The sequence below is a fragment of the Carcharodon carcharias genome, chromosome 30 (assembly GCF_017639515.1).
Source record: "Carcharodon carcharias isolate sCarCar2 chromosome 30, sCarCar2.pri, whole genome shotgun sequence".
In the NCBI taxonomy this organism is placed as follows: domain Eukaryota; kingdom Metazoa; phylum Chordata; class Chondrichthyes; order Lamniformes; family Lamnidae; genus Carcharodon; species Carcharodon carcharias.
This window is the reverse complement of record NC_054496.1, coordinates 29,667,108-29,690,291: the sequence shown is the minus strand read 5'-3', so window position 1 is coordinate 29,690,291 and position 23,184 is coordinate 29,667,108. Positions and strand designations below refer to the sequence as shown.

The window sequence follows — 23,184 nt, the reverse complement described above, 5'->3', positions numbered from 1 at the left end:
ACACTCCTATGTATGTGCCTTAAGCATGTCTGCAGGTGGCATGTTTATAGGATTGTCCCATTATAAAGCTCCTTGTCTCTCAGTCCAGCCTGCAGTTGCACACACTCTCATTAGAGCTGGGATTGGTTTCAGGGGCTCCAGCAAGTATCGACTCAACCTGCTCTCCTTATCTCATTAGATAACCCAGGAATCAGCTCCATGAACCTAGTGCAGCATCACTAATGGACTCTGAGGGAATTTTACTTCATCCTTCTTTCACAGCACATTCAAATGAACATACGAAATAGGAGCAGAAGTAGGCCATTCAGCCCCTTGAGCCTGCTCTGCCATTCAATAAGATCATGGCTGATCTGTTTGTGTTTTGAGTTCCACATTCCCACCTACCCCTTTATAACTTTAGGTTTTTGTTAAGCAAGGGAATCTAACTACCTCTGCCTTAAAAAATAGTCAGTGACCCCACCCCCACTGCCTTCTGAGGCAGAGAGTCCCAAAGTCACACACCACCTGAGAGAAAAAATTTCTCCTCATCTCTGTTCTTCAAGGGCAACCCCTAATTTTAAAACCGTGCCCCCTTTGTTATGAACTCGCCCACAAGAGGAAACATCCTTTCCACATCCACCTTGTCAAGACCATTCAGGATCTTATACTTCAATCAAATTACCCCTCACTCTTCTAAACTCCAGTGGACACAAGCCCAGCCTGCCCAACCTGAACAACCTATCCTCATAAGCCAACCCACGCATTCAGGTATCAATCTAATAAACCTCCTCTGAACTGCCTTCAACACATTTACATTCTTCCTTAAAACTACACACCGTATTCTAGGTGCGGTCTGACCAATGCCCTGTATAACAGAAACATAACATCGTTACTTTTATGTTCAATTCCTCTCATAATAAAGGATAGCATTCCATTAGCCTTTTTGATTAAATGCTGTTCCTGCATACTAACCTTTTGTGACTCATGCATGAGAACACCTAGACCCCTCTGAACCTCGGAATTCTGCAGTCATTCTCTGTTTAAGTAGCACTCTGCATTTTTTATTTTTCCCACCAAAGTGAACAACCTCACGTTTTCCCACATTATACTCCATCTACCAGATTTTTGCCCACTCACTCTACTTATCTATATCCTTCTGCAAACTCCTTATGTCTTCATGACAACATACTTTCCTACTTATCTTTTTGTCATCTGCAAACTTAACTACCATACCTTCACTACCCTCTAAGTCATTGATGCAAATTGTAAAAATTGAAGCCCCAGCACAGACTCCTGCGGACTCCATTCATCACATCCTGACAATCAAAGACCCATTTATGCATACTCTGTTTTCTGCCAGCCAATCAATCTTCTATCCAGGCTAATATGTTATTCCCCTATACTATGAGCTTTTATTTTCTGCAGTAGCCTTTGATGTGGCACCTTATCAAATGCTTTCTGGAAATCCAAGTATAGCACGTCTGCAGGCTCCCCTTTATCCACTGTGCATGTTACTCCTTCAAAGAACTCCAGTAAATTGGTTAAACATGATTTCCCTTTCATAAAATCATGCTGACTCTTCCCGATTACTTTGAGTTTTTCTAAGTACCCAGCTATAACCCCCTTTACTGATCGACTAACACCTTCCACAGGACAGTTGTCAAGCTAACTGGCCTATAGTTTCCTGTGTTCTGCCTCCTCCACCTTCTTGAATAGAGAGATTACATTTGCTACTTTCAAGTCTGATGGAACCTTTCCAGAATCTGGAGAATTTTGGAAAATTAACACCAACACATCTACTACCTCAATAGCCACCTCTTTTAAGACCCTAGGATGAAGCCCATCAGGACCTGGAGATTTGTCAGCCCGCAACTCCAACAGTTTGCTCAGTACCGCTTCCCTAGTGATTGTAATTTCACCAAGTTCCTCTCTCCCCTCCACTTCCTGATTTGAAGCTATTACTGGAATGTTTTTTGTATCCTCTGTAGTGAATGCAGAAGCAAAATATTTGTTAATTTCTTCTGCCATTTCCTTATTATCTACTATTAACCACCCCCCCCCCCCCCCACATTCTCACTCTCTAGAGAAGCAAAATTCGCTTTACTTACTCTTATCCTTTTTAAATACCTGTAGAAGCTCTTGCTATCTGTTTTTACATTTCTAACTAGCTTCCTCTCATACTTTAATTTCTTTCCCCGATTAACCTTTTAGTCATTCTCTGCTGTTCTTTACAATATATTTACGTTTACTCTATATTTAATTTTAGCCTGTGGAACCATTTGTATCATTTGAGGCACATTGGATGTACAGGCTCTGCTTCCATGAAATCCAGCATGCAATTCACTAGGTTGGAGGATAATTGTTAACCCAGGACCCCTCTGAATGGGGAAAGGGACAGGGAAATCGGGATCGCTCCAATTGAAGAGCTGGAACCAGCGCAAGTTCGCTATGTGCCATAATATTTATAATTAGAAAGGAAGAGTTTCTCAGAAACACTTCCAATTTGGAGGGAGCAGGATCTGCTCCAGGGAATGCTGTGCAACCAAGTGAGGGAGAGGGAGAGAGGCATAACTTTGGCCTGAATGCAAAACATCAATAATAGATCCAAATCTACATTTTTATTCAATTAGACAAGACACCAATCAATAAGATTGCACTTATTAACCAAAACCTTAGATCTTCCAGAGAACATCCAGCAGCTTCCAAATTGAGATACAGGACCAGATATTGTATCCGTCTAATATTTCTTTTTTGCCCCCTATTTAATCTTTCCCTCCCCTGCAGAGTTCTGGGCCATTTTGAGAAGCCTCTGTTTCTTGAGCTGTGTAAGCACATGGTCTTTCAGCAGTTCCAGCAGGGGGAGTATGTCTTCCGGCTGGGCCAGGCGGACAACAGCATCTACGTGGTACAGGATGGCAAGCTGGAGCTCAGCCTGATGGGAACTGTAAGTCCAGTCTGGGAAAAGACACAAATAAGTGGCTGATCAATGCTTTCTGTCGATTATTAGTTCAGCTGATTTTTCAGTACAGTCAATTATAAAAGAGCTCATTGATTCAGTACAAATGGAATATGTCAAGGTAATTCTGTTTTTGTTTATGTCAAGCAGAGTTCGACTAAGCCTACACATTAGATTGATTAGACAGCCCCCTTTACGAATGTGCTTGCTCTGCTCTCTATTGCCGCACCAGTTGTGTTGCTTCCCCTTTACACTTTCTACTTTTATTGTAAATAAAGTGCCATTGATAAACTAGTGCCTTGACTCTAGTGGCAGGAAGATGCTGTGGGCTGGAACTGCACTGTGAGGTCAGTGTTCCCTGCTTGTGGTCTCTCGTCCAAAGCTTTCTGTTTGCTGGTGAGCAGCTACTGCACCATAGCCCTCAAAAACCATGTGTCTCGTGGCAGCACTCTGTTGGCATGGCCCTGCTCTGTAATACCTGTCTGACTGACGGTTGATCACTCCTATCCTACCTTGTTGTGTTTAGTGCCCTGACAATGCCGCCATTCTGCGCCTCCTTTCTCTGTCACCAGCTGTGTGGTCTCTGGATAGCAGTGATCGCCCAGCTTTTGACGGATGTGGGGCATTTGGTGTCCTGACCACTCCTCTGTTGTGAGACTCTGTTTTGCGCAGCTCGGTCCCCTGCCTGGTCCAGGAGCCTGGATTCTTGTACTGGGAACCACACCCTTACCTGGTGCAGGGGCTCACTTCTAGAAAGTCACTTTTCTACATTGAGTCATGCTCATCATGAAAGATCATTCTGTTCTAATTCTAGTTTCCATACATCATTTATTTCCCTCTAAGTGTTGCCCGAAGCTTCACCTAATATTTAAAGGGCAAATCTTAGAGTCACATTCCCAGGAGAGATTAGGTCTGCGTAGGATTTTACATTGAGAGTTGAAGAAACCCAAATTTAACCTTAGTGTTGAGCTCAGAGGTCAGGGACTCCAGATCCTGATAGTCTTTGCATCCCCTGTGCCTACACAGGCCAGGAGCAGGCTGCACATGTGCAATTCAGCATCCTTATGTACTTCAGGCCCAGGACAGGCCCTGCACGCCTGTGCATGGAGGGTAAAGGAAGGGCGCAAAATCCCGGATCAGGTGATTGGGTGTGGAGCACCACAACCAGGAAGTGTCCCAGACAAGGGAGGCGGGACAGGCGGAGGCCCTAAACACGGGAGAGAGGACAAGGAGAGGCCCCTGGAAGTGTCCCTGACAAGGGACAAGTGCCAAACAGGAGAGGGGTCAAGGAGAGGTTCCAGGACGTGTTCCAGGCAGGGGACAAGGGATAAGGACAGGGAGAGGTCCCAAACAGGGGAGAGGGGACAGGGAGAGGTCCCCCAAAAAAAAAGTCTCAGGTAAGGGGACAGAAGTGGCTTCCAGTTAAGGGAAAGAGAAGAGCAGAGAAACAGGCTGCAGTTAGAGAGAGGGCTGCGGGGAGCAGACTTTAAGTGAAGCAGGCCATTGCTTCCCTTTGGAGCAGCAGCGTTCTGCTTGGCGTGGCCGAAGGCCTGAAGTTGTGACTGTAATTTGGAGCTTGGGTGTGTACTCGGGAACCTCAGGGGATGAGACTGAAACCGTGGCGGTGGGTCGCTGCTGATGCCGCCCGAGTCTGACCATTGAAGAGGGCCCAGGAGAAGCCCTGAAGGTCCAAGCAGGCAGGTGAAAGGCTGGCGACATCGTGCTGTAGGCCGTTGGGACAAAGGTACCCCTTTGGAGCAGGAATGTCCCGCTTGGCGCGGCTAGAGAGCTGAAGTTGTGCTTGCGAGTTGGTGCTTGAGTGTACTTGAGAATCCAGGGGAGCAGAACCTCAGAAGGCGAGATGGAAACCCTGCGGGATGGGCTGTCGTTGAAGCTCTCCAAGTTGGGGCTGCTTTTGGAGAGAGTATTCCAAGGCAAAATCTTCAAAGGTAAAGATTGGAATCCCTCAGAGAGGCAGAGTTTTGGTGAGACTGGTTGACTCAGTGTTACTGACATATGGGTGGGTTGTTGAGAAATTCATGGAATCTGTTTTGGTTGCATTTGGCATTTACTGTGTAGCACGGTGTGTTTGACCACAGTTTGCCTGTTCATTCACATGTACCTCATTACTTACCCTGCATGTTAGGGTATAAGATAGATATTGTAAATTGTTTTATCTTTCGGACCTCGTGTGGTAAAGTTTACTTTTGTTTGTTCAAAAACCTGTGGAATTTTGTAGCTTTATTCACTTAGTAAGTTTCTTGAATCTCAAACTCTGTCTGCTTTAAACAAATGTTATTGGTCTCTAACCAGATTGTACCAATAAATTGGTGGTGGTTGGGGGGGTGGGGGGTGGTTCTGGTCAAGGATCATAACAAGTTTCAAGACTTTTCTGCCAGTTCAGTAGAAAACATGAGGGGCAGTGATCGCCTGCACCTGGCATAACCAAGCAAAAAGCACTACCGCCTCCTTTGAAAGCAAACGTGTTTCAGAGGCAGAGAGAAAACGCAAGGAGAGGAAATCCCGAGCCAGCAATTCACCCAAAACGCAATCATCTGTGGTATCCTGGCCTGTTTGCAACATAACCTTCCGGGCGCAAATCGACCTTGGCAGTTACCTCCGTACCCATCGGAACCAGACCAAACACTCCAGATGATGAGTGTTGTCATCTTCACCTCGAAGGACGAACAACAGCAGAAAACGCTGACAAATGCCGTTTTACCTGAAGTGGGGGTGGGGGGGGTTTACTCGCACAATTTATGCCTCCCATTTTTCACTGAGTTTTACAACAGTGAAATTGTTTAAGTTAAGGACTGTGGGCAGGGATGGACGGCTGGGCCAAGAGCGAGTGCACTGAGGGAGTTGGGGTGGAGGGTGCGTGGGCTGGTGTGGTGGGGGCTTGGCGTGTATGCAGACAGTGAGCACTACGTAAGCAGCCGATTGGATTGGGGGAGATCCTGGAAAATTGAGGGGCTAGTGAGTTGAGAGGGTGAATGGATGTGGGGGCGAGTGGAGGGTTAGAAGGAGAAATTGATGTCTAGGATTGTGGAGCAACAGTGGGATTTAGTTTTTATGAAGAGAGATTGGAAAGGTGGAGAATTTTTTTTAATTCTTTCATGGGATGTTGGCATCGCTGGCAAGGCCAGCATTTGTTTTCCCATATCTAATGGCCCTTGAATTAAACAGCTTGCTATGCTATTTCAGAGGACAGTTATGAATCAACCACATTGTTGTGAACCAGGTGGGTTTTTGATGGTTGTCATTGTAGACTAGCTTTGTAATGCCAGATTTATTAATTTAAATTCTACCTGCTTCTGTGGTTGGATTTGAACATGTGTCCCCAGAGCATTAGCCGGGGCCTCTGGATTACTCGTCTAGTGACTCTACCACTACATCACCATCTCCTCCAGTATCAATGATGTTTCACTGGGGAAGACTTGAAGGGTGGAATGAATAACCCATTTCTGCACTAGAACAATGTGATTCTAGCAGACTCAGTTCCTCCATGAACGACCTGCTTTGCACCTTAGTAATGGGGAATTTTTCCTTTGTGTAAGATTCTCGGTTGCAGCACAGAACTGAGGGAGACATTTTGTTATCCAAAGGCCTGTCTTTCTGCACAGCATTGAGTGACTTGTTTTCACAAAACAAAATAGCCTTCAAATATGAAAAAGGTGTCACTTTACAGCTTATAAATCCTGCTGATCCCCCTCCAAACCATGACCACCACCAGGGTGTTTGTAGCTGCTTGTCATGGTGTGGGTCCTGACTTTGGGAATGGAGCCTGCGCCTCCAGTTTTGGGAATTCAGTTGCTGTAAATGTATTTGCGTCAATGCCACAACTGCACAGACATGTTTTTGACTCCTGTGTTTTCCCCGCAGGATGGAAAGGAGTGTGTTGTAAAGGAGATTTTCCCTGGTGATAGTGTGCACAGTTTACTCAGCATTCTCGATGTTATTACAGTAAGTGACCACCTTTCAGCATACTTTCAGATTGGTGAAAATTTGTCTCTACGGACATAGTTGGTGTATGGTCTGTGTGGTCTGATGCGTTATTTAGCCCAGGGACATCGCAGGCCTGATTCATGTTATGTGGTGACTTAACCAGTCTCAGCCGTGACAGAAATCTGTTTTTTTATTTTTTGGTATGTGCGGCTACTGGGATGGGGCTAGGTTCTACGATTGCCTCGATTGTCCCTGGGCTAGTCAGTGTAAAACGGCCTCTGGTTTCCTGCTCCTGGCGACAGTGTGATTCTTGCCAGAAGTGTACATGTTTGGTGGAGACAGGATCAGACTTACGTGATGGGTCACAAGGCATCATTAAGTGTACTGCTTCATGAGTGAATAATGGCCAAATAGCTGGGGGAGACTAGAAAGCAGGGCTGGTGCTGAGCATGTGCAGGTAATGATTCATTTTTCTCTTGTGCAAGGAAACTAGAAGCAGAGATGCCTAGTTGGTTTGTTATAATTGCATATTACCACAGCAGGATACATTGAGCTCGGAGAGTATTGGGTAGGTGTCCACAGCACTGTTATAGGGCCACTTAATAGCCTATATAGCTGCTTCAGGGAACTTTTAGCAACATTTATGCAGATCATTATTCCAACATGTAAGAATGTTCAGAATTTGTGCGTTCCTTACAAACATCTTATCTTGAGTCCTTAAAATCTGCAAATGTAGTGAAACCCATCTATCGCTGAATAACTGACATCCAGCTATACTGGCCAGGCAATAGCAGCTGATATTTCCAGTGTCCTGTAATTAATGTGTGTTCTGTGTCTTCTGTATGTCTCGACTCCTTGGTGACAGGAGCACTCGGGTTTGCAGTTTGGGTGGAAGTACTTGCCGACCTTTATTCTCTGGGAGGGCCATACATTGGTGGTGATGAAAATAATTCTGGGTGTTCTTGGAATTGCCTCAGGGTCACCAACGACCGTACAAAACTGTGTCGGCTCGAGCTGCTGAAGTTTCAACTGTGCTTTGCTTACCAGTGGAGGCGTTCCAGACGATTTTTGAGAAGTATCCGGAAAGTCTGGTCAGAGTGGTGCAGGTGAGAGCTATTGCTGAACAAAGGGTTTTACCCCTTTCTCCAAAAATGCAAAAACAAGTACAAACGCACACCCTCCCTGTTATAAACTTGCAAAGGCGATTCCAGTGCTGGTTGTGTAAGGTTAGGCAGCTTATGTTTCATACTCATCTAGGAACTGAGCACAAACTCACTATTCAACCCTAAGCTTAATATCACCGTCAAGCCCCACTCCCTAGTTATTCAAATCTAGGTAACTGAAAACTTTTCCCTGAATCAAAGCCATATATTGTGAATCAAGTATTCTGACCTATTGCAGTGTCTATTTTCGTAGAGGTTTTAACGTATTAAACTATCTCAGTGTGTTGAACTGAACTGGGAGAATGAGGGATGATGATAACAAAGCATTGGAAATGGAGGATGGGGGTTGGGGTTTGCAGGAGAAACATAATGAGATGCTGTGGGGGAGGTTTAAAAAGTGTTGTGCAGAGTGTGGGGATGAGTCGACTTAATGGCTGTACTTACAGGAAGTCTTGACAGCAAGAGAAAGGAGTACCGAGGAGCCCAGAGTCAGAAGAGCTTGGAGAAGGTTGCAGGGAACATAAATAATAGGAGTAGGCCATTTGGTCCCTCGAGCTTGCTTACTCAATAAGATCATGGCTGATCACTCATTCTTAACTCCACTTTTCTGCCTGTCCCCCATAACTCTTGGCTCCCTTGTAGATCAAAAATTTATTGAACTCTCCCTTGAATGTATTCAAGGATCCAGCCTCCACTGCTCTTTGGGGAAGAGAATTCCAAACCTTGAGAGAAGAAATTACTCCTCATCTCCATCTTAAATGAGAGACTACTCACTTTGAAACTGTGCCCCCTAGTTCTGTATCCCCCCATGAGGTGAGACATTCTCTCAGCCTCTATCCTGTGTACCCCTCCTGCAGGATTTTATATGTTTCATTAAGGATCACCTCTCATTCTTCTGAACTGTAATGGGTATAGGCCCAACCTTTCCTCATAGGGCAACTCAGGAATTAACTTAGTGAACCTTCTCTGAACTGCCTACAGTGCAAACATCCTTCCTTCCCTTTTTGGCTTTTTTCATGTTAGGTGGGGCTGCCACAAAGCTGGTTGATCACCTTTTCATCACCCGTTATTTTGTTTTCGGATTTGGCCGGTGGCTTTACAGTTGGGATGCCCTTCCTGCTGCTAACCCTTTCTGTTTATCTGGGCTAGGGGCTTGCACTGATAGCCGCTGGCTGGATTCACTCGTAGCCAACAAACCCTGGAGTGGGACTTGAACCTGGGGTCTTCCAGTTCAAAGGCAGGAGAGCTACCAATTGAGTCACTTGAGCTCATACCTTCAACACTTACATATCCCTCTTTAATAATAAGACCAAAACTATATGCAATACTCTAGGTGTGGTCTCACCAGTGTCCTGTGCAGCTGCTGAAAGCCTTCCCTACTTCTAAACTCCTTTCCCCTTGCAATAAGGGCTAGCATTCCATTTGCCTTCCTAATTATCTGCATGCTGATTCATGTGACCTATGTACAAGGACACTCTGGGGTCAGGTCACGGAGTGACTTGTGGATGAGGTCAGGGATGTTTTTAGATAAAGGGACCAACAGAGATTTGATGAGGACTGGGATGGGACGATATAGGGGAGTGAAGGAAAGGATGTGCACAACAGAGTTCTGGGTGTGTTGTGGTTCAGATAGTGTTGAGGCCAGAGTCCAAACTATAATCTTCCAAAATTTCGATTTGAGAACCACTCCTTTACACTAGACAATTGCATATGTTGCTCTGCCATTTTAGAAAAGTGAGGGAGGAAAACCAGGGGATTGTAGGTTAGTTAGCCTAGCATCTGTAGTCAGGAAGTCACCAGGGTCTATAATTAAGGATAGAGTGGCTGAACACCTTGAAAATTTTCAGCTGATTACAGAGAAGCTGTGTAAATTTGTAAAGAATAGATCATGCCTGGCAAGCCCAGAGCCATAGAAAAATGACAGCGCTGTAAGAGACCATTCAACCCATCATGTCTGTGCAGGCTGAAAAAGAAAAGATATTTTAAAAAAACCAGCTGCCCATTGTAATCCCACCTTCCAGCACCGGGTCCGTAGCCTCGCAGGTTTCGATGCAGATCCAGGTGCCTTATAAATGAGTCGAGGGTTTCTGCCTCCACCACCAAACAAGGCAGTGAATTCCAAACACCCACCACCCTCTGTTGGTTTTTCCTCCTGTTCCTCTAATCCTTCTACCAATCACCTTAAATCTGTGCCCCCTGATAATTGACCTCCCTGCTTGGGGAAACAGGGCATCCCTGTCTATCCAGGCCCCTCATAATCTTACACGTTTCAATCAGGTCACCCCTCAGCCTCCTCAGTTCCAAAGAAATCAACCCCAGCCCATTCAACCTTTCCTCATAGCTGCAATTTTCAAGCCCTGGCAACATTCTTGTGTATCCTCCCCAGAGAAATTGTATCCTTCCTGTAAATGTGGCAACCAGAACTGTACACAAAGTTCCAGCTGTGGCCTAACCAGTGTTTTGTAGAGTCCCATCATTACATCTCTGCTTTTGTACTATATACCTCATTCAATAAAGGAAAGCATTCCAGAAGCTTCCTTTACCACCTTTATCCACTTGTCCTGCCACTTTCAGTGACCCGTGGACATGTACACCAAGATCTCTCACTTCCTCTACCCCTCCCAATATCCTCCCATTTATTGCGTATTCCCTATTTTGCACCCACCCCCCCTCCCAAAATGCATTACCTCACACTTCTCTGGACTGAATTCCATCTGCCACTTTTCTGCCCACTCAACCAAATATAATTCTGGAGACAACAGTTATCCTCTTCACTATCAACTACACAACCAATTATTGTGTCATCGCAAATCTCCCAATCACACCACCCACATTTAAGTCCAACTCGTTAATATATACAACAAACAGCAAAGGACCCAATACTGAGCCCTATTGAACGCCACTGGAAACAGTTTTCCATTTGCAAAAACATCCATCAAGCATTGCCCTTTGTTTCCTGTCACTGAATCAATTTTGAATCCAACTCCCCACATTCCCCGGTATCCCATGGGCTTTTACTTTTCTGACCAGTCTGTCATGTGGGACCTTGTCAAATACCTTACTAAAATCCATGTAGACAACATCCACGACCCTCATCAGTTCTCCTTGCTACTTCCTCAAAAAGTTTGATTAAGTTAGTAAGATACAACCTTCCCCGAACAGAACCAAATCTGTTCCTTTCTAAGTGACAGTTTATCCTGTCTCAGAATTAATTGTAATAATTTGCCCACCACAGAAGTCAGACTGACTGGCCTATAATTATTTGGCCTATTCTCATGCACCCTTTTTAAATAATGGTACAACATTCACAGACTTCCAGTCCTCTGGTACCTGGCTAGTATCTGGTGAGGATTGGAAACTGACCCTCAAAGCATCTGCTATTTCCTCCCTGGCTTCCTTTAACAATTCACCTTCAAGGATATCAGTTCCTCCAGTGCTTCCTCTCTCACTATGCTTATTGTGTCTAATGTTTCACACTCCTCCTCTTTAACTAGAATATCTGCTTCATCCCTCTCCTTAATGAAGACAGAGACAAAGTACTCTTTTGAGAACCTTGCCCACATCTTCAGCATCAGAGCACAAGTTACCATGTACATCTCCGATCGGCCCTACCCTTTCCTTAGTTACTCTCTTGCTGTTAATGTACTGGTAAAACATCTTTGAGTTATTTTCGACTTTACTTGCCAACGTTTTTTCATTTCCTCTCTTTGATTTTCTAATAACCTTTTTTGCTTCACCCCTGTACTTTCTATACTCCAGGCTTTCTAGAGTATTAAGTTTTTTGTGACTGTCGCAAGTTTTCTTTTCCTGCTTTATCTTACATTGTATGCTTCTAGATAACCTGGGGGCCCTAGATTTGGCAGTACTGCCCTTTTTCTTTGTGGGGACATATATACACAATGCCCATTGAATCTCGCTTTTGAATGCCTCCCACTGGTCTGTCACTGATTTCCCTTCAAGTAGCTGTAACTAGTCCATTTTTACCAGCTCACCTCCTCAGCTTCGTAAAATTTCTTACTCCCCAATTTAGAACTTTTATTCCTGTTCTAACTATCCTTTTCCATAATTATGTTGAATTTAACTGTATTATGATCACTACCTCCAAGATGGTCACCCACTGCTGCTTCATCCCCTTGCCCAGCTTCATTCCCTAATATTGATAGAATTTTTTTGAAGAGGTAACTAAAGTAGTGGACAGGGGAATGCCATTTATATGGATGTCCAGAAGACATTTGGAAAAGTCCCTTAAAAATAAAACTGTTGACTAAAGCTCAGGATTTGAAGGCAAATTATTGATCTGTTTAGGAAGTGGTCTGAGCGGCAGGGGGTAATGTGTAAGGATAATGGGCAGGCGGTTTTGCCCCATCAAGTCCCTGGGCTCCCTGCCCATCAAGTCACCCCTCACTCTTCTAAACTCCAGTGGAAGCAAGCCCAGCCTGTCTAATCTTTCCTCATAAGACAACCTACTCATTCCAGGTTTGCTTTAACATGAAGAAGTAAGGGGGTGGTACAGGTGAGTAATGGGCCTGAAGACCATTTGAGTGCATGAGGTATCTGCAAATGTGGATCCAGTAAGATGGACATGATGGCTGCAACAAATAGCTGCTTAGCCACAGCCTTTGGTTTCTTAATGTGATTGAAATTATTCAGGAGCATGACCTGAGTCACAATATAAGCATTAAGTTGTTCTCTCTTCAGTCTGTGATGGTTAATTATATTGAAGGTATCCTGCTGCTGTTTAACTAACTTTATTTCTCTGCCAGATTATCATGGTGCGGCTACAGAGAGTGACGTTCGTGGCTCTGCATAACTATCTAGGCCTGACCAATGAGCTCTTCATTCAGGTGACTGTTCTGTCATCCCTTTTGTTCGAAACCCTGTAGCTACCTGCATGAAGTTTGTCCCGGGATTCTCTCAATCTCCTTTTGAAACCTTGTCGGAACTCCCAGACGATCCATTTTCTGGGATTTCCACCACACTTGTGGTGGGATTTCAGGGACCCTCTCCCCATCCCATGGGAAGCTCAGTTAGTGCAGGAAATCCTACTCTCCACCCCACCCCCCCCAAACCACCACCCAGACTTGGTGGTTGAATGCGAGTGAATCCAAATAGCCATTGACCTGCACAGAGTATTGGTGATAGAATGGAGGTTTATAGCCACACTGCTGACCTTCAGGATGTGGAACCTGAGAGCGGGTGCAAGGTGCAGGAGTAAATGAGTGCTGTCTGTTCCCTCAGTACCAGCATGGGTGCGACATACCGTCGGCAGAGTTTCACCACAAAGTTGCATTTATTCAGTTAAGGCCTCCCTCACTTCGCAGAATGGATTCATACCCATGTGTGACAAAAGTGCGCAGCATATAATTCAGCCATCCTAACCCACCCTGGGTGTTGCGTTCACCATTAATTTCAACCAAATGTTAATGTTAAAGTGGGAGAAGGGTAGTGGTGGCTATTGTTAGCAGCTGTAACTGCTGCTGTGTCACTTATACACAATAAAGCTTCAGCGTCCTGCGCTTGTACATGGAGAGCAGATGGCTCCTCATTTCCATTCCTCTTGCCAAGTCCAGAGTGAAAGCTCAGTTTTGGCTCATAGGCAACGGGAAAATCCTAAGGGGCTGCTCTGGGTCATGGCAATTGGAGGAGTGGTATGTGGCCCCCACTGCAGCTGCTGTTTGGTAGTATGGGGGTTGGCTCCTCTGTGGGCTGATGTTTGGGGGGTGGTGACTCCTCCGTGGGCTGATGCTTGGAGGTGTTGGTTCCTCTGGGGGCTGCCGCTTGGAGGTGTTGGTTCCTCTGGGGGCTGCCGCTTGGAGGTGTTGGTTCCTCTGGGGGCTGCCGCTTGGAGGTGTTGGTTCCTCTGGGGGCTGCCGCTTGGAGGTGTTGCTTCCTCTGGGGGCTGCCGCTTGGAGGTGTTGCTTCCTCTGGGGGCTGCCGCTTGGAGGTGTTGCTTCCTCTGGGGGCTGCCGCTTGGAGGTGTTGCTTCCTCTGGGGGCTGCCGCTTGGAGGTGTTGGCTTCCTCTGGGGGCTGCCGCTTGGAGGTGTTGGTTCCTCTGGGGGCTGCCGCTTGGAGGTGTTGGTTCCTCTGGGGGCTGCCGCTTGGAGGTGTTGGTTCCTCTGGGGGCTGCCGCTTGGAGGTGTTGGTTCCTCTGGGGGCTGCCGCTTGGAGGTGTTGGTTCCTCTGGGGGCTGCCGCTTGGAGGTGTTGGTTCCTCTGGGGGCTGCCGCTTGGAGGTGTTGGTTCCTCTGGGGGCTGCCGCTTGGAGGTGTTGGTTCCTCTGGGGGCTGCCGCTTGGAGGTGTTGGTTCCTCTGGGGGCTGCCGCTTGGAGGTGTTGGTTCCTCTGGGGGCTGCCGCTTGGAGGTGTTGGTTCCTCTGGGGGCTGCCGCTTGGAGGTGTTGGTTCCTCTGGGGGCTGCCGCTTGGAGGTGTTGGTTCCTCTGGGGGCTGCCGCTTGGAGGTGTTGGTTCCTCTGGGGGCTGCCGCTTGGAGGTGTTGGTTCCTCTGGGGGCTGCCGCTTGGAGGTGTTGGTTCCTCTGGGGGCTGCCGCTTGGAGGTGTTGGTTCCTCTGGGGGCTGCCGCTTGGAGGTGTTGGTTCCTCTGGGGGCTGCCGCTTGGAGGTGTTGGTTCCTCTGGGGGCTGCCGCTTGGAGGTGTTGGTTCCTCTGGGGGCTGCCGCTTGGAGGTGTTGGTTCCTCTGGGGGCTGCCGCTTGGAGGTGTTGGCTTCCTCTGGGGGCTGCCGCTTGGAGGTGTTGGTTCCTCTGGGGGCTGCCGCTTGGAGGTGTTGGTTCCTCTGGGGGCTGCCGCTTGGAGGTGTTGGTTCCTCTGGGGGCTGCCGCTTGGAGGTGTTGGTTCCTCTGGGGGCTGCCGCTTGGAGGTGTTGGTTCCTCTGGGGGCTGCCGCTTGGAGGTGTTGGTTCCTCTGGGGGCTGCCGCTTGGAGGTGTTGGTTCCTCTGGGGGCTGCCGCTTGGAGGTGTTGGTTCCTCTGGGGGCTGCCGCTTGGAGGTGTTGGTTCCTCTGGGGGCTGCCGCTTGGAGGTGTTGGTTCCTCTGGGGGCTGCCGCTTGGAGGTGTTGGTTCCTCTGGGGGCTGCCGCTTGGAGGTGTTGGTTCCTCTGGGGGCTGCCGCTTGGAGGTGTTGGTTCCTCTGGGGGCTGCCGCTTGGAGGTGTTGGTTCCTCTGGGGGCTGCCGCTTGGAGGTGTTGGTTCCTCTGGGGGCTGCCGCTTGGAGGTGTTGGTTCCTCTGGGGGCTGCCGCTTGGAGGTGTTGCTTCCTCTGGGGGCTGCCGCTTGGAGGTGTTGGTTCCTCTGGGGGCTGCCGCTTGGAGGTGTTGCTTCCTCTGGGGGCTGCCGCTTGGAGGTGTTGGTTCCTCTGGGGGCTGCCGCTTGGAGGTGTTGGTTCCTCTGGGGGCTGCCGCTTGGAGGTGTTGCTTCCTCTGGGGGCTGCCGCTTGGAGGTGTTGGTTCCTCTGGGGGCTGCCGCTTGGAGGTGTTGGTTCCTCTGGGGGCTGCCGCTTGGAGGTGTTGGTTCCTCTGGGGGCTGCCGCTTGGAGGTGTTGGTTCCTCTGGGGGCTGCCGCTTGGAGGTGTTGGTTCCTCTGGGGGCTGCCGCTTGGAGGTGTTGGTTCCTCTGGGGGCTGCCGCTTGGAGGTGTTGGTTCCTCTGGGGGCTGCCGCTTGGAGGTGTTGGTTCCTCTGGGGGCTGCCGCTTGGAGGTGTTGGTTCCTCTGGGGGCTGCCGCTTGGAGGTGTTGGTTCCTCTGGGGGCTGCCGCTTGGAGGTGTTGGTTCCTCTGGGGGCTGCCGCTTGGAGGTGTTGGTTCCTCTGGGGGCTGCCGCTTGGAGGTGTTGGTTCCTCTGGGGGCTGCCGCTTGGAGGTGTTGGTTCCTCTGGGGGCTGCCGCTTGGAGGTGTTGGTTCCTCTGGGGGCTGCCGCTTGGAGGTGTTGGTTCCTCTGGGGGCTGCCGCTTGGAGGTGTTGGTTCCTCTGGGGGCTGCCGCTTGGAGGTGTTGGTTCCTCTGGGGGCTGCCGCTTGGAGGTGTTGGTTCCTCTGGGGGCTGCCGCTTGGAGGTGTTGGTTCCTCTGGGGGCTGCCGCTTGGAGGTGTTGGTTCCTCTGGGGGCTGCCGCTTGGAGGTGTTGGTTCCTCTGGGGGCTGCCGCTTGGAGGTGTTGGTTCCTCTGGGGGCTGCCGCTTGGAGGTGTTGGTTCCTCTGGGGGCTGCCGCTTGGAGGTGTTGGTTCCTCTGGGGGCTGCCGCTTGGAGGTGTTGGTTCCTCTGGGGGCTGCCGCTTGGAGGTGTTGGTTCCTCTGGGGGCTGCCGCTTGGAGGTGTTGGTTCCTCTGGGGGCTGCCGCTTGGAGGTGTTGGTTCCTCTGGGGGCTGCCGCTTGGAGGTGTTGGTTCCTCTGGGGGCTGCCGCTTGGAGGTGTTGGTTCCTCTGGGGGCTGCCGCTTGGAGGTGTTGGTTCCTCTGGGGGCTGCCGCTTGGAGGTGTTGGTTCCTCTGGGGGCTGCCGCTTGGAGGTGTTGGTTCCTCTGGGGGCTGCCGCTTGGAGGTGTTGGTTCCTCTGGGGGCTGCCGCTTGGAGGTGTTGGTTCCTCTGGGGGCTGCCGCTTGGAGGTGTTGGTTCCTCTGGGGGCTGCCGCTTGGAGGTGTTGGTTCCTCTGGGGGCTGCCGCTTGGAGGTGTTGGTTCCTCTGGGGGCTGCCGCTTGGAGGTGTTGCTTCCTCTGGGGGCTGCCGCTTGGAGGTGTTGCTTCCTCTGGGGGCTGCCGCTTGGAGGTGTTGCTTCCTCTGGGGGCTGCCGCTTGGAGGTGTTGCTTCCTCTGGGGGCTGCCGCTTGGAGGTGTTGCTTCCTCTGGGGGCTGCCGCTTGGAGGTGTTGCTTCCTCTGGGGGCTGCCGCTTGGAGGTGTTGCTTCCTCTGGGGGCTGCCGCTTGGAGGTGTTGCTTCCTCTGGGGGCTGCCGCTTGGAGGTGTTGCTTCCTCTGGGGGCTGCCGCTTGGAGGTGTTGCTTCCTCTGGGGGCTGCCGCTTGGAGGTGTTGCTTCCTCTGGGGGCTGCCGCTTGGAGGTGTTGCTTCCTCTGGGGGCTGCCGCTTGGAGGTGTTGGTTCCTCTGGGGGCTGCCGCTTGGAGGTGTTGGTTCCTCTGGGGGCTGCCGCTTGGAGGTGTTGGTTCCTCTGGGGGCTGCCGCTTGGAGGTGTTGGTTCCTCTGGGGGCTGCCGCTTGGAGGTGTTGGTTCCTCTGGGGGCTGCCGCTTGGAGGTGTTGGTTCCTCTGGGGGCTGCCGCTTGGTGGTGTTGGTTCCTCTGGGGGCTGCCGCTTGGAGGTGTTGGTTCCTCTGGGGGCTGCCGCTTGGAGGTGTTGGTTCCTCTGGGGGCTGCCGCTTGGAGGTGTTGGTTCCTCTGGGGGCTGCCGCTTGGAGGTGTTGGTTCCTCTGGGGGCTGCCGCTTGGAGGTGTTGGTTCCTCTGGGGGCTGCCGCTTGGAGGTGTTGGTTCCTCTGGGGGCTGCCGCTTGGAGGTGTTGGTTCCTCTGGGGGCTGCCGCTTGGAGGTGTTGGTTCCTCTGGGGGCTGCCGCTTGGAGGTGTTGGTTCCTCTGGGGGCTGCCGCTTGGAGGTGTTGGTTCCTCTGGGGGCTGCCGCTTGGAGGTGTTGCTTCCTCTGGGGGCTGCCGCTTGGAGGTGTTGCTTCCTCTGGGGGCTGCCGCTTGGAGGTGTTGCTTCCTCTGGGGGCTGCCGCTTGGAGGTGTTGCTTCCTCTGGGGGCTGCCGCTTGGAGGTGTTGCTTCCTCTGGGGGCTGCCGCTTGGAGGTGTTGCTTCCTCTGGGGGCTGCCGCTTGGAGGTGTTGCTTCCTCTGGGGGCTGCCGCTTGGAGGTGTTGCTTCCTCTGGGGGCTGCCGCTTGGAGGTGTTGCTTCCTCTGGGGGCTGCCGCTTGGAGGTGTTGCTTCCTCTGGGGGCTGCCGCTTGGAGGTGTTGCTTCCTCTGGGGGCTGCCGCTTGGAGGTGTTGCTTCCTCTGGGGGCTGCCGCTTGGAGGTGTTGCTTCCTCTGGGGGCTGCCGCTTGGAGGTGTTGCTTCCTCTGGGGGCTGCCGCTTGGAGGTGTTGCTTCCTCTGGGGGCTGCCGCTTGGAGGTGTTGCTTCCTCTGGGGGCTGCCGCTTGGAGGTGTTGCTTCCTCTGGGGGCTGCCGCTTGGAGGTGTTGCTTCCTCTGGGGGCTGCCGCTTGGAGGTGTTGCTTCCTCTGGGGGCTGCCGCTTGGAGGTGTTGCTTCCTCTGGGGGCTGCCGCTTGGAGGTGTTGCTTCCTCTGGGGGCTGCCGCTTGGAGGTGTTGCTTCCTCTGGGGGCTGCCGCTTGGAGGTGTTGCTTCCTCTGGGGGCTGCCGCTTGGAGGTGTTGCTTCCTCTGGGGGCTGCCGCTTGGAGGTGTTGCTTCCTCTGGGGGCTGCCGCTTGGAGGTGTTGCTTCCTCTGGGGGCTGCCGCTTGGAGGTGTTGCTTCCTCTGGGGGCTGCCGCTTGGAGGTGTTGCTTCCTCTGGGGGCTGCTCTGCGGTTGGCATGGGGGGGTGGGGGGTGGTCGATATTTGGGGGTTTTTGCTCCTCGGGGGGTTGATGTTTCGAAGGGTTTGGCTGCTCTGCAGGCTGATGTTAGATTGGGCCTGTTGGCTCTTCTGGGGCTAACGTTTGCAGGCAGGTTGGCTCCTTTGGCGGGGGGGTCTTGGCTGTTCTGGGGGCTGATGTTTTTGTGGAGGGGGTGTTTTGGCGGGGGGGTGTTGGCTGCTGTGGGGATGACCCTGGTGGGTGATATTCTCAGAAGTCATCTGAACCTTCCCTCTTCCCCTAAACAACTTCTCACCCAGCCATCAGTACTCCTTTTCATTTAAACAAAATGTATCCCCATGTGGAGAACAGCCTCTACAATCCAGCTGGAGGAAATGGCAGTGAGGAACTACTGTGTAAACTGAGTTTGTCTCTGTGAGCAGAAATGAATCCACCTGCTTCTAGCGATACTTTTTAAAAGGTCACGAATGCGTGATCATTCCTGAAGAGTGTGCGTAAGGAGTATATGCAGAAGTGAATTAATATTGATGGGTATACACAGAAACTGGGTTGAGATGTTCAAATCCCACACTGTCGTGTAAGTTCAAATGTTAACTTATCTTGAAAGACACTTTTGCTCAGCTTTCACGTCAACAGAGTGAACAATCCCCTCCTATAGTTTTAAATTTATTCGTTCATGGGATGTGAGTGTCGCTCCAGCGTTTATTTGCCCGTCCCTAATTGCCCTTGAGAAGCTGGTGGTGAGCTGCATGAACCAGTGCAGTCCTTGTGCTGTAGGTGCACCTAGAGTGCTGTTAGGAATGCTGTTAATAACTGGCACAGCAATAATCCGACACATTGCTGATTGTATAAGGTAATGGCCTGACCAGACTCCTCCCTCAAGATCTTTATCCCATTTCCTGTGTTTTTCCTCAAATGTCTCCCTGTGCCATAGGCACTTGGGAGTGTGACCTGCTCTGACTGCCCAATCAGTGACACTCACCAGTGAGCCAGGATGGGTCTGCTGTTCTCCTGCTGGACCCCTTCAAAGAGCAGGGATTCGTGGCTGGCTGTGTGGCAAAGGGCTGACCCTTGGTAGTTAGTATGTGCAAGTCCGACGCCAAACACCCTTGCTCAATGGTGCGACAGGGCCCACAGATGGCAGTTCTGGTTTAATACCTGTGTGGCAGGACTGGGAACAGCTCCCTGTCCATGTAAAGGCTGCACTCATATATTTATTGACCGTGCGCTTGCCCTGTGTTTAATGATAGGAGAACCAGCCATCACGCCTGGCTCCCCAACTGAGCTGCACCACCCGGACAAGTCCCATACGACACAGACGCTTCATTAGCGTGTCGGTAGCTGATGATCAGAAAGAAAATGCTGGGAAGTTGATTCCCGATCCAGGTGGGTAGTTTTTCAATATGCCAGATCTTGGCACTGTGTTGTAGAGATTAATAATGTAAATATTATAGTGTTGTGTCAGCAGCCTGTTTGCACCAGTTGACTTGTCAACTTTTTCCCATGTTTGAACAGTCCTTCAATGGAACGGTGTAGGTAAGAACATGAGATACAGCAGCAGACTATCTGGCCTCTCGAGCCTGTTGCACAATTCAATAAGACCATTGTTGAACTTTGACATCAATTGCACTTTCTCACCTATTCCTCGAGTTCCATAGCACCCAAGAATCTATTTCTCTCAGTCTTGAATATACTCAGCGGTCCTCTAATAACCATTTCTTATAGTTGCTTATACAAGGAGCATAGAAAGTTAGCATGCAGGTGCAGCAAGCCATTAGGAAGGCAAACGGCATGTTGACCTTTATTGCAAGGGGATTAGGGTACAAGGAGAAACAAAATCTTGCTACGATTATACAGGCTTTTGGTGAAACCACATCTGGAATACTGGGTGTAGTTTTGGTCTCCACATTTCAGGAAGAATATACTTGCACTGGAGGTGGTAAAGCAAAGATTCACTAAATTGGTCCCTGGGGTGAGAGGGTTGTCCGGTGATGAGAGGCTGAGTAAACTGGGCTGGTATTCACTGAAGTTTAGAAGAATGAGAGGCGATCTCATTGAAGCCTACAAAATTCTGAAGGGGCTTGGCCGGGTAACATTGAGAGATTGTTTCTGCTGGTCAGGGAGTTTAAAATACGGGGGCACAGTCTCAGGATGAGGGGCCGATCATTTAGAACTGAGATGAGAAATTTCTTCACTCAAAAGGGTTGTGAATCTTTGGAATTCTCTGCCCCAGAGGGTTGTGGATGTTCCATCGTTGAATACATTTAAGGCTGGGATAGACAGATTTGGGTGTCTCAAGTAATTGAAAGATATGGGGTGGGTGGGAAAACTGAACTGAAACCCAAGATCAGCCATGATCGTATTGAATGGTGGAGCAGGCTCGATGGGCCATATGGTCGTCTTGGGCCTTACACTCCTGTTTCTTTCTTGTCGCCTGCAATGTAACTTTGTTCAATTTTTTTTCTTTCGAGTGTATTTTTTATGTCGTTACAAGCTCCTAATTGAAGAAGATTGAAGTTTTCAGGGATCTCAGGCTATTCCAAGACCCCAGAGCTCACCACCTCTCATGGGGGTCCATCACGTCCACTTGTGCGACCTGCTCCTACTGATCGATTTAAAGATGCAGGGCCCGGCGGGGAATCAGAATAGACATCAAAAGGTTGGATCAGGGCCGTGTCAGACCCCTGAAGATATTGGCACAGCTAGTTGGCTTGGGGGTAACTAGAGGGTGACTGTGAGAGAAGTAGTTCCCAGTGTGTGTGTTAATTCTTAAGTTACTGTTACAGGAACTTTCCTTTCCAATATCCTTGAATGTTTGGTGCCTTTCATGCTCTTCTTTCCCAGAACACACTGTTTGGATCCCTCTGATCATGGATCATTGAAATATCATGAACAGGTACACTTGTGGCAAGACTTTCCCTACTTTTATATTCCGTTCCCCTTGTAGTAAAGGACAGCATTCCATTTGCCTTCCTAATTACTTGCTGTACCTGCTTGCCAATTTTTTTGTGTTTCATTTACAATGACACCCAGATCCCTCTACACCACAGTATTCTTTCTCTATTGAAATATTTTGCTTTTTTATTATTCCTACGAAAGTGGCTAACCTCATTTTCCCACATTACACTGTCAGATCTTTGCCACCTTTTAACCGATCAATATCCAATTGCCCTCTTCACAACTTGCTTTCTCACCTATCTTTGTATCGTCAGCAATTCTGGCTACAATACACTTGGTCCTTTCATCCAAGTCATTATTAGCGTTTGCAGATAGTTGAGGCCCTAGCACTGGTTACAGATTGCCATTCTGAAAATGTCTCATTTACCCAGACTCTGTTTCCTGTTAGTTAGTCAATGCTCTGTCCATGCTAATGTGAGCTCTTCTTTCGTCATAGTCTCTTATGTGCCAGCTTATCAAATACCTTTTGGAGATCCAAATACACTACATCTATTAATTCGCCTTCATCCATCCTGCTTGTTACATCCTCCAAAAAACTTTGTCAAACGAGATTTCTCTTTCACAAAAGCGTCTTGACTTTGCTTGATTGTACAGTGTATAGTTTTGGTCTCCTTACTTCAGAAAGGATAAGGTTGCATTAGAAGCAGTTCAAAAGAGGTTCACTCGACTGTTTCCCTGGGATGAAGGGGTTATCTTATCAGGAAAGATTGGACAGGTTGGGCTCTATCCGTTGGAGTTTAGAAGAATGAGAGATGATCTTATTGCAACATATAAGACCCTGAGGGGACTTGACAGAATGGATGCTGAGAGGATGTTTCCCCTATGGGAGAGACTAGAACAGTGAGACGCTGTTTAAAAATAAGAGGTCTCCCATTTGAGACTGAGATGAGGAGAATTTTTTTTCTCTGATGGCTGTTGGTCTGTGGAGTTCTCTTCCACAAAGAACAGTGGAGGCTGGGTCATTGAATATTTTTAAGACTGGGTTAGATCGACTCCCTTGTCAATCAAGAATCTAAGGATATGGGGGTTAGCAGGAAAGTGGAGTTGAGGCCACATTCAGGTCAGCCATGATCTTATCAAATGGCAGAGCAGGCTTGAGGGGCTGAATGGTCTATTCCTGCTCCTAGTTTGTATGTATGTTTGTATACATTATGATTTGCAAAATGTCCTGCTCCTACTTCCTTAATAATGGATTCCATCATTTTCCCAACTGCTGTATTTCACATCCACATGCTGCCCTTCGGCGATATCATCTGAAAACAGGAGGTCATTTTCCACTTGTATGCTGAAGGCACCCAGCTCTACCTCAGCAACACCTCTCTTAATCCCTCCACTGACTCTAAATTAACAGGCTACTTGTCTGACATTCAATATGGGATCAGCAGGAATGTTCTCCTATTACTTATTGAAAAGATCCAATCCATTGCTGTCCACCCCTGCCACAACTCGGCTTCCTGACCACCAGCTCCATCCCTCTCCCCGGCAACTGAACCAGACTTTGCAACCTTGGTGTCATATTTAACCCTGAGATGAGCTTTCAAAGAAATAGCCACGCTGTCACTAAGATTGCGTATGTCCGACTCGTAACATCACCTGGCTCCATCCCTTTCTCAGCTCATCTGATCTCAAACCCTCGTCCATGCCTTTGTTACCTC

At 49.3% G+C, this 23,184-nt stretch overlaps 1 protein-coding gene across 4 annotated transcripts in view; it reads left to right on the top strand.

The window, feature by feature from the left end:
- Positions 1-23,184, top strand: part of pnpla6 (patatin-like phospholipase domain containing 6) — a 187,504-nt gene that overhangs the window by 54,432 nt on the left and 109,888 nt on the right. For all 4 annotated transcript variants that reach the window (XM_041176990.1, XM_041176991.1, XM_041176994.1 and 1 more), the window contains 5 exons: positions 2,764-2,923; positions 6,818-6,898; positions 7,858-7,986; positions 12,807-12,887; positions 19,822-19,957. In XM_041176990.1, coding sequence (XP_041032924.1) covers positions 2,764-2,923; positions 6,818-6,898; positions 7,858-7,986; positions 12,807-12,887; positions 19,822-19,957 — 587 coding nt within the window. The remainder of the gene's footprint in view (positions 1-2,763; positions 2,924-6,817; positions 6,899-7,857; positions 7,987-12,806; positions 12,888-19,821; positions 19,958-23,184) is intronic.